This window comes from Triticum urartu, chromosome 6A (genome assembly GCF_056163025.1).
Source record: "Triticum urartu cultivar PI428250 chromosome 6A, HENAU_Tu73, whole genome shotgun sequence".
NCBI lineage: Eukaryota > Viridiplantae > Streptophyta > Magnoliopsida > Poales > Poaceae > Triticum > Triticum urartu.
This window is the reverse complement of record NC_141878.1, coordinates 249,608,241-249,618,847: the sequence shown is the minus strand read 5'-3', so window position 1 is coordinate 249,618,847 and position 10,607 is coordinate 249,608,241. Positions and strand designations below refer to the sequence as shown.

The 10,607-nt window shown below is 55.2% G+C and overlaps 1 protein-coding gene across 1 annotated transcript; it reads right to left on the bottom strand.

Annotated features, from left to right (window-relative positions):
* Positions 1-1,156: 1,156 nt before the first annotated feature.
* Positions 1,157-2,728, bottom strand: LOC147964907 (uncharacterized). Its single transcript, XM_087530204.1, has 3 exons — positions 2,484-2,728; positions 1,322-2,168; positions 1,157-1,216 (listed from the first exon to the last, which is right to left on the bottom strand). Exons 1-3 carry the CDS (start codon positions 2,726-2,728, stop codon positions 1,157-1,159), a joined length of 1,152 nt encoding a protein of 383 aa, XP_087386330.1.
* Positions 2,729-10,607: the final 7,879 nt, after the last annotated feature.

Genomic DNA, 10,607 nt, shown 5'->3' with positions numbered 1-10,607 from the left:
CTTGAAGCATGGCTTTGCGGCGGCATTCCTCCCCCAGCACAAGGTCCATCCCCCGCATGGCATCCTGCTGCTTCTCATCAAACGCCAGGACCCGCGCGGAGCGATGCTTGACCTCGTGAGGAGAACCGCTTCTGCTCCATAGACGAGGAAGAACGGGGTCTCTCCTGTTGGCTTGGTGGCGGTGGTGCGGATGGACCACAGCAAAGACAGGAGCTCGTCGTGCTAGCCCCTGCCACATGCATCGAGCTTCTTCTTGAAGGTCCTGGTCTTGAGGCCTCTCAGGACTTCCACATTGGCGCGTTCAGCTTGACCATTGCTCCCGGGGTGTGCCACCGAAGCGTAGCAGATCTGCGTTCCAAGGTTAGCACAATATGTCTTGAAGAGATTGCTAGTGAACTACGAGCCATTGTCGGTGATGATCCAGTTAGGGACCCTGAACCGGGTCACGAGACCCCTGATGAACTTGACCGCCAATCCGGCCGGGATGGTGCGGACAGCTGTACCTCCGCCCATTTGGTGAACTTGTCAATGGCGACGTAGAGGTAGCGGTAGCCCCCAGGCGGTCGAGGGAACGGGCCTAGGATATCCAGCCCCCAGACTATGAATGGCCACGAGAGAGGGATGGTCTAGAGGCCCTGAGATGGCCGATGGATCTGCTTGGCATGGAATTGGCATGCCTCGCAACACTTCACCAGCTCAGTCGCGTCATTGAGTGCCATAGGCCAGTAGAAACTGTTGCGGAACGCCTTGCCGACGAGGGCCCATGACGACGAGTGGTGCCCACAGTCTCCGCCGTGTATGTCAGCTAGCAATTCGTTCCCTTGTTCCCTAGAGATGCATCGCAAAGAAACATCATTTGGCTGCTTCTTGTATAGCTCACCATCCTGGATGCAGTCTGTCGGGCCACACGCTCCGTGTCTTCCTCTTTCTCCGGCAGCATCCCTTGCGTCAAGTATTCCTTGAACACCTTGGTCCAGCACCCCTCCTGAGGCTCCAGCGCCAAGACTAGGTGTGCTCCCGAGGTCGGGACACAAGCCGGGGCTCCCAATGTAGGTGGTTGGGGGAGCTCCTCCCGAGGCGGTGCTGGCCCTGAAAGTAGAGGTGCGGCCGAAGGCTTGAAGAGCCGCTCCTCGAAGACGCCAGGCTCTTGGGGTTTTCACTTGGATGCCCTTTTGGTGATGTCGTCGGCCTCCTTGTTGGTGCCATGGGGCACGTGCTGCAACTCTAGGCCCAAGAACTATTTTTTCATTTTGCGTACCTTCGCGAGGTATGCCTCCATGTGCTCGTCCCTCGGCTCGTATACCTTGTTGGAGAAGTTGACGAGAGGCTGCGAGTCGCCCCTGATGGTGACGCGCTTCACTCCCAGGGCCACCGCAGCCTTAAGGCCAGCGATGAGGCCTTCGTACTCCGCAATGTTGTTGGAGACCTTCTCGCCTTGTTGGAAGAAGAGTTGCACGGCGTAGTAGAGCTTGTCCTGAGTGGGCCAGATGAGCACCGCTCTAGCTCCCGTGCCCTGGCGTGCGAACGCACCATCAAAATACAGGACCCAGCCATCTAGTGCTTCACTTCCTGGCGAGAGGGATCGGTCCTCGCTTGCTTCAAGCTCCGGGGTGTCGGTCCATTCCGCCACGAAGTCGGCGAGCGCGGCTCCCTTTATGACCCTGGTTGTGTTGAACTCCAGCTGGAATGCTTGCGGCTTGATGTTCCATTCAGCGACTCTTCTAGCAGCGTTGGGGCTCCTAAGTACCCTCTCCAGCAGGTAGGCCGAGACGACCTTGATTGGGTGACCTTGGAAGTAGTGACGTAGTTTACACGAGGCCACCAAGAGCGCGAGCAAGAGCTTCTGAGGCATGGGGTACCATGCCCTTAAATCCCGTAGTACTGTGCTGACGAAGTACGCTGGGTGCTCAACGAGGGCAGGAGCATCGACGGAGCCTGCGTCTACTGGAGGTTGGGGCATCTCATGAGGTGGCCGGACCCCAAGAGCCTGGTCGCCCACTGGGGCCTCTGCAGGCCCGAGAACGCCGTCTTGCTGGGCCTGATCATTTGCTGGCACTGTTGCAACCCTTGCGGTGCCCTCGATGTCCCGTGTCGCCCCGGGTAGAGGCGCGGCACGGAGCGGTGGCCTCTTGGCCTGGCGCTCTTCCCGAACCGCCACTAGAGCTGCACTAGCGGAGTAGGGAGTGGCGGCAAGGTAAAGCACCATGGGCTCGAGAGGGCGAGCCGCCACCATCACCGGAGGGCTGGTCAGGTATCTCTTGAGGTCTTGAAATGCTTGGTCGGCCTCCGGGGTCCACTCGAATGGGCCCTTCTTCTTCGTCAGCTTGAAGAAAGGCAAGGCGCGTTCTCCCAGCTTGGAGATGAAGCGCCCCAGCAAGGTTACGCAGCCCGCAAGCTTCTGCATCTCCTTGAGAGTTTGTGGTGGGCTCATGTCTTCTATCGCCTTGACCTTCTCCAGGTTAGCCTCGATCCCTCTGTGGGACACGAGGAAGCCCAGCAGCTTGCTGGAGGGGACGCCGAACACGCACTTCTCTGGGTTGAGCCACAGGTCCACCTGGCGCAGGTTCACGAAGGTCTCCTCCAGGTCCTGAATCAAGGTTCTCGCCTCCCGATATTTTACCATGATGTCGTCGACGTAGGCTTCAGCGTTCCTCCCGAGCTGCTGACCCAGGGAAATGTGCATCAGCCGTTGGAAGGTCGCGCCTGCATTGCGCAGCCTGAACGGCATGCAAGTGTAGTAGTACACCCCACACGGGGTCAGGAAGGCCGTCTTCTCCACACCCTCCACTGCCATCTTGATCTGGTGATAGCCTAAGAACACGTCCAGGAAGCACAGTAGGTCGCTCTCGGCGGTGGAATCGACAATCTGGTCGATGCACGGAAGCGGGAATGGGTCTTGAGGACATGCCTTGTTGAGGTTGGTGATGTCGACACACATGCGCTCCTTCCCGCCTTTCTTTGGTACTACGATGGGGTTCGCCAGCCACTCAGGGTGCCGAACCTCGCGAATGACAACTGCTGCCTCCAGCTCGCCGGTTCCTGGACAATGAAGGACTGCTTCTCCGTGGACTGTCGCCGCGCCTTCTGCTTCATAGGGCACACATTGGGGCACACCCTCAAATGATGCTCGATCACCCCCCTCGGGACCCCGACTAGCTGCTTGGGTTCCCAGGCGAAAACACATCCTTGTTCGCGCACAGGAACCTCACCAATGCCTCCTCTTGGTCCGGGTCGAGGTTGGCGCATATGGTGAAGGTGGCTCCCGAGGACCCATCTTCCTCGACCGGCACCTGCTTAGTTTCGGCTCGATCTTGAGTGAACAACTACTTCTTCTTTGCCGGCACGACCTCCTTAGCTCCAGGGGTGGCCTCATTGGTCGGTCGTGCCGCAACGGCGGTTTTGAGGGCAAGCTTGAGTGCCGCCAGAGCCTCCTTGGTATCTCCAACTATGATGAGGACGTCCTTGCTCCGGGGCATCTTCATGAGGTTGTAGGCCGGATGAGTCGCCACCATAAACTGAGCCAGAGCTGGTTACCCGAGGATGGCGTTGTATGGGAGGCCAATGCGGGCGATGTCGAAATCAATCAGATCGGCACGGTAGTTGTCACGCATGCCAAAGGTCACGGGAAGGTGGATCTGCCCCAAGGGGCTGGCGGAGCCGCCACCGACCCCTGAGAAGGGCTTGCTGGGGAAGAGCCATTGGAGTGGTACATGAAGAAGGCTAAAAGCCTCCATGGAGAGCACGTTGAGGACGGCGCCACCGTCAATGAGGGTCTTGGCGACAGCTACGTTGCAGATGGTGGGCATGCAAAGCATTGGGAGCACGCCCGAGCCGACGGTGGTGACGGGTTGATCCGCTAAGTCGAAGGTGAGGTTGGCTTTGGGAGCCGCCCAACCCGAGGGGGCTCCTTGCTGCACGGAAGCGGCGCCGATCTGGCGAAAGAACTTCTTGGTGTGGCGGTCCGAGGGCGGCGCTTGCAAGCAGCCGAGGAGGACTGCGACGGCGAGGGTCGCCGGTGCTGCGAAGTGCACGGCGAGGAGCTCGTGCAGCTCCTCCCAAGATGCAACTAAGGATCCTGGGAGGGTGAGCAGCCAGGTGCGTGGTGCACCAGCGAAGGCCATGGGAACCAAGTTGGCCATGACCTTGCCATCGCCCCCAGCCTTTAGGATGGCCTCTTCATATGTCAGCAGGAAGGCCGACGGGTCCGCCGTGCCGTCATAACGCTGTGGCATCTCCGGCTTGAACTTGGGCAGCCATTGTACCCGTCGCAAGACGGGGGCAAAGGCTCTGAGCCCCCTGGCGCCGTCGTGGGCATCCGTCATTCGAGCCGAAGGAGCAACGCCGGCCATGGTAACAAGGCGGGGAGGTGGTGGAGCGTGGATCGATGAAAGGAAAGCTTCAGCGCACCCCTACCTGGCACGCCAAATGTCAGATTTGGGTTCCAGCAAAACCCTCAAGGTTCAAACACTGGGGTGTGCACGAATATCTCTCCCTTCCCTAGCTCACCCACTCCCCACGTCCCAAGGCTCAGCACATCGAACTCGAAGAACAAAGGACACATGTTTTATGCTAGTTCGGGCCACTGATGTGGTGTAATACCCTACTCTAGTGTGGTGCGGTGGATTGCCTCTTGGGCCAAGGATGAACAAGTACAAGGGAAGAACAGCCTCCTGAGGCGAGGTGTTCTTGGGCTCGATGAGCTTTTGTGGTTGAGGATGGAATGGATCCGATCCAAGATCAGTTTCCTCCTACTGTGGTTGCTAGTACTATTTATAGAGGTCATGGTCCTCTTCCCAAATGTAGGCGGGAAGGGATCCAACAACGGCCAAATTTGAAGGGAGACAACTAGTAAAAGTTATTTTTAAGAAAGGTGGACTTCGCCTGCCAAAGCCTTTGGTGGTGACGCCGTCCTGGGCTCCACGGTGACCTCCGTCCTGCCGTCCTGCTGGTCTTGGTCTTGTAGCACCGATATGGAAACCTTTGCCTAATGCCTCGGGACTCCTGGCCTACGCCTGCCCCTTTAGCACCAAAGGGGAAACGAGGACACTACGCACGCTGGCGCCCACCTGGCCTTGGTCGTCATGGCTTGCATCACAGGAACCTCATGAGGTGCCCCTCACCTTGATCTCTCTGCCCCTCGTGAGCAAGCCTAGTGAGGCCACCCCGCGGAGGTCTTGTGTCGTCCACCTCGCAAGGGTCTTGAGTGTTTGCTAGTGAAGATTGGTCATACGGCCCCGCTGGTGGTGCCACGCTGTGGGCCACAGGCAGGCAAGTCTGGGGACCCCCGTTCCCAGAACACCGACAGCGACAGCACTATAGCCAGCGTGTTTAAGGAAGATGGCGGGGCCTCAGCGATGTCCCCTGAAGAAGGGAGTGGACCCCTGGTTTGAAGAGGAATCTTTGCCTCGATAACCATTTCCTCTACCGGGGCGCTCTCTAGAGAGTGCTCCACCACTGCCAAGGAACTTTGTGTTTCCCCAGTAGCGGGATCCCACCCCTAGCAGCTGCGAGCTTCATGGCCTCATCCGCGGAAGACCTCCCTATGCCAGCCACCACCTCCAACAAATCTCGTTCTTCAGTTTAGGGGCCTGCATGCAGGAGGGCCAGGAAGCAGTGAAGAAATAGAAATCTCAAGCGAATGAAGAAACAGGTGGAGGCAACTAGAGTATAAAAGAAAAGAAGGGTTCAGCCAGGTACCTGGGGAAGTCTGCCGGGCAGGGGCCTCCATTTCCCCGGCAGCAGCTGTTGCTGGGTCACGAGCCTCATCCTCTGCTTGGTAGGCTCGACATCCTTCTGAACCGTCTCTACCGCGGAGGATTCCATGACGACCACTTCGGCTTGAGATGCAGAGGAGGCATGTCCATCTGGGAAGGGCTCGCCCTGTGTCGACTCACCACCTCCTCCATGCGGGGGTGGGGAGGGTGGGGCTGCCTCCATCATCTCCGGCAGGCAGGGCCAAGTCTTCGCTCCCAGGCCGGGGGCTGGGCTGGGGGATCGGCACAAGCTCTTCTGCATCCTTCCCTACCGAAGCAGGGCCCTCTGCACCCTCCAGCGACCTGAGGCACCGGAGCCTCTTCCGGGAATGACGAATGGGGGTCTCCGTGTCCTCCTCCACTTCCTTGCCGGCAGCGACAAAAACGAGAGGTTAGTCAGCCAAAGCTTTCAAATCTGCATAAGGAGATGCCTGCCACAAACAGAAACCCTCCTTACTCTTCCGCGATGAGCATGGAGTTCAAGTTGAACTCCGTGGGAGGAGGAGACTCCCGTCCTCTCTTCAGAGGCAGAAGGGTGGAACTCTTCGGCAGCTTCGGTGCCTGCCGTGATGCCAGGAGCTCCAAGGAAGACGAGCCTTACGAAGAGCTCGAGCCGGAGCAGGGGCTGGACTCCGCCTCCGCGGCCACCGACCGTTTGGTGGAAGAGCCTTGGCCTGAGCAAGGTGAGGGGATTGACGACACGCCACCTCAGCCTTGGTAGACTTGGTGGAGGTCTTCTTTACCCTCTTGGTGGGTGGCGCTAGGTTGGAGGCCGTCACCCCTCATGCCGCGGTGCGACGACGGGTGCGCTGTTTCGGGTCCGGTGCAGGAGCTTGCGGTCCTGTAACAAGCCACTCATCTTCAGGGGCCGCTGCCGCGTCCTCCTCCCTCTCCTCCTCCTCTCCCTCCTGAAGATCTGTCGTTGCCATGGCTAGGGCGTCCAGCCCGACAAATTTATCCCTGGCAAGCTCTCCCCCGGCAGGATCTTCCGTGGCTTGCGCCTTGCTACCACCCTAGGAAGAGCTCCCGTCTCTAGCCTTCGCTTTGCCTTTCTCGGCCTTTGCGGCCTTCTCCATCTCTGCACTGCTGGCCACCTTTTCCTCCTCAACCCTCTTAAGAATATACGCCAGCTCCATAGCGGAGGTGCGCTTATACATCTCACCCTCAGTCTTGGTGCCCTCTCCACTAGGGCGCTCAACCACTGAAGCTCTTCATCGAGGGAAGGGAGCTTCCAAGTGCTCGATACCCCCTCAACGGTGCAGTCCGGCTATCAAGTTGACTGTTTGCATGTGTGCCCGCTATCAAGTTTGATGAGGACATAAATACCATTGTTACACCCACAGCCCCTACTTCTATACATACTGGACCAGTTACTAGAGCTCGCTCACAGCAATTGAATTACCAGGTACTTCCATATCTTGTTGAAGATTCTAATATTCATGAGAATATGATGCTGCCTAAATTGGATACATTTGTTTTGCTTACAAATGATGGGCCTAGCTTGGACAAGAAAGATGAACCTTGGAACAAGTTCAAGCATGGAGATGATGGCATGCACAAGGGGAACAAGAATGAAGTTTCAAGTGATGATTTCAGGACTTTGAAACCACCATAATGAGTACATGAAGGCTTGGACAAAATATACAAGATGCCACTTCCTAAATTTCGTCCAGAGGCTATTATAGGTCCCGCGTCGCCTTATTATTGGGCTAGGCCCATGCAATTTCGAAATACTTGAGTATAGGTTGTTTTTAGAGTCCGTATGTGTGGCGAAACAAGAGATAGGTTTGGTTTTGGACCCATCCTCCAAGGTCCACTAAATTCCCCCCTCTTCCTCAACATATATAGCCCTTAAGGCACTGTTTAGACTTTGGGTTTTGTTTAGATTAAAAGTTCGCCATAGTTGCAACTTCGCGTACTTTGTTTGTTTTCAACGACTAGACCAAGACGTCATGGAACCCCACCTTGATCAATAAAGCTTTCATATTATATTCGCAATATCTAGATTGCAAACTTAGTTTCTTGCTTGTTCTTCATTTGCCTGAAGGAAATAGACCTTTGTGGTCAGGTTAATCTTGCGTCGGCATGGTCAATAACCTCTCGGAGTTGGTTTAGAGATTGCTAAGGCACGACGTCCTCACACATTCGTAGTCGGGTCGTCAAAGTCTACTCCTCCAAAATGATAATCACCATCTCATCGAAAGATGGGACACATTTGCCTCTATCAAGTGATAACAGATTTCCAGCTTGCTCGATGAGATTTTACAATTTTTTCCTAGTTTAGATTGAGTCTATTCTTCATACCTATAGTCCATGAAAAAGCCAAAAAAATATAGGGTTAGTTCCTCATATTCGAACCAATCTGAGCCTTTGCATAACATTTTTAGAATTTTGCTTTGTTGAATTTTCAGTTGCATCGTCGTGTCGAGTTGCTGCTCTTAGCGTCTAGTCCTTTAGGGTTTCGAGTTCTGGTCACAGGTCTTCACACCGCCGCTGCACCTTCGTCATCGGTGCCATATATCACCACCCCACCAGATCCGTCACCGCTGCCATATACCACCATATCTCTGCCACCAATCCAAGTTCCACATATACCACATATTCGCCACCAATCTGAGTTCCACATATACCACATATTCACCATCAATCCGACTCCACATATACCACCATATATACGCCACCAATCCGACTTCATATATACCACGCCACCAATCCAAGTCCACATATATCACTGTCCTATACCATACCCAATCCGAGTTCTTTTCATATCAGGTTAGTTTCCGAGATCCATCTATTTTCTTATTCATGTTTCCTGGCCTGAGTAGGATTTGAAAAAAAAGTCTGGAGACCGCCGGGCAGTTTTTAGGCCAAAATTTCAGTGTTCGAAAATATGTTTTCCTATCCTATTTTTAGGTCCCAGTGAGCGTTTTGAGGCACCCGCCATCATAGTGATTTTCTGTCGCACTTTTTCATTGTCGCTGCCTTGATTTCCGAAAAAATAGTCAAAAAAAATTCTGTGCCTATCCTGTTATTTTTACTTGCGAGGAGTTTTGGGACACTCGCCATTATAGTGATTTTTCAAAAAAACAGAGTGCAAAAAAAGGAGCATTGAGGGAGTCCTGGATTAGGGGGTGTTCGGGTAGCCGGACTATACCTTCAGCCGGACTCCTGGACTATGAAGATACAAGATTGAAGACTTCGTCCCGTGTCCGGATGGGACTTTCCTTGGCGTGGAAGGCAAGCTTGGCGATGCGGATATTCAAGATCTCCTACCATTGTAACCGACTCTATGTAACCCTAACCCTATCCGGTGTCTATATAAACCGGAGGGTTGTAGTCCGTAGGCAATCAACTGCATATACAACAATCATACCATAGGCTAGCTTCTAGGGTTTACCCTCCTTGATCTCGTGGTAGATCTACTCTTGTACTACCCATATCATCAATATTAATCAAGCAGGACGTAGGGTTTTACCTCCATCAACAGGGCCCAAACCTGGGTAAAACATCGTGTTCCCTCCCTCTTGTTACCATCCGGCCTAGACGCACAGTTCGGGACCCACTACCCGAGATCCGCCGGTTTTGACACCGACATTGGTGCTTTCATTGAGAGTTCCTCTGTGTCGTCACCTTTAGGCCCGATGGCTCCTTTGATCGTCAACAACGATGCGGTCTAGGGTGAGACTTTGCTCCCCGGACAGATCTTCGTCTTCGGCGGCTTCGCTCTGCGGGCCAATTCGTTCGGCCACCTGGAGCAGATCGAAAGCTACGCCCCTGGCCATCAAGTCAGGTTTGGAAGCTTAAACTACACGGCTGACATCCGCGGAGACTTGATCTTCGACGGGCTCGAGCCACGGCCAAGCGCGCCGCACTATCTCGAGGGGCATGATCTAGCTCTGGCCCCGGACAGTGTCCTGGAGGCCGCACACGCATCGATTCCGACCCCTAACTCGGAGCCTATTGCGCCAATCGAGGATGAGCGGTTGGACGTCACCTCGGGGGCTGCGATCCCGAAAGCGATCGAGCCGAACGCTAGCCCCGCACTCTGCACGACCCATGACTCCGAGGATCCGGACTCCTCCCAGAACTCCGAACCCCCCGCGCCCCTGCCAATCGAATCCGATTGGGCGCCGATAATGGAGTTCACCGTCGCAGACATCTTTCAGCATTCGCCTTTTGGCGACATCCTGAATTCTCTTAAGTCTCTCTCTTTATCAGGAGAGCCCTGGCCGGACTACGGTCAGCGAGGGTGGGATACGGACGATGAGGAAATTCAAAGCCCACCCTCCACCCACTTTGTAGCCACTGTCGACGATCTAACCGACATGCTTGACGTCAGCTCCGAAGACATCGATGGCATGGACGACGATGTAGGAAACGAACAGGAACCAGCACCTGTAGGGCGCTGGAAGGCCACCTCGTCATATGACATATATATGGTGGATACTCCAAAAGAAGGAGATGGCGATGGAACAGTGGGGGATGACGCCCCCAAGAAACAGCCAAAGCATCGGCGTCAGCGGCGCCGCTCTAAATCCCGCCAAAGCAAAAACGGTGATTCCGGCACGGGAGATAATACTACCCCGGATAGCGCCGAAGAACACCCACCTCAGCAAGATTCGGCACAGGAAGATGGAGAAGCCAACCCTCATGAGAGAGCGGCAGACCGAGAGGTCGAGGATGATAACTATACGCCTCCCTCCGAAAACGAGGCAACCCTCGATGACGACGAATTCGTCATACCATCAGACCCCGCCGAACAAGAGCGTTTTAAACGCAGGCTTTTAGCCACGGCAAACAGCCTCAAGAAAAAGCAGCAACAGCTTAGAGCTGCCCAAGATTTGCTAGCTGACA

Bases quoted from the DNA above. Each gene is read 5' to 3' on its own strand.
- LOC147964907 (XM_087530204.1), bottom strand. From the start codon at position 2,728: ATGCCGTTCAGGCTGCGCAATGCAGGCGCGACCTTCCAACGGCTGATG. The intron at 2,169-2,483 runs GTCCCACAGAGG...CTACTCCGCTAG, and splicing joins AAGCTGCTGGGCTTCCTCGT to TGCAGCTCTAGTGGCGGTTC. The intron at 1,217-1,321 runs GTCAACTTCTCC...CTAGAGTTGCAG, and splicing joins GGGGCGACTCGCAGCCTCTC to CACGTGCCCCATGGCACCAA.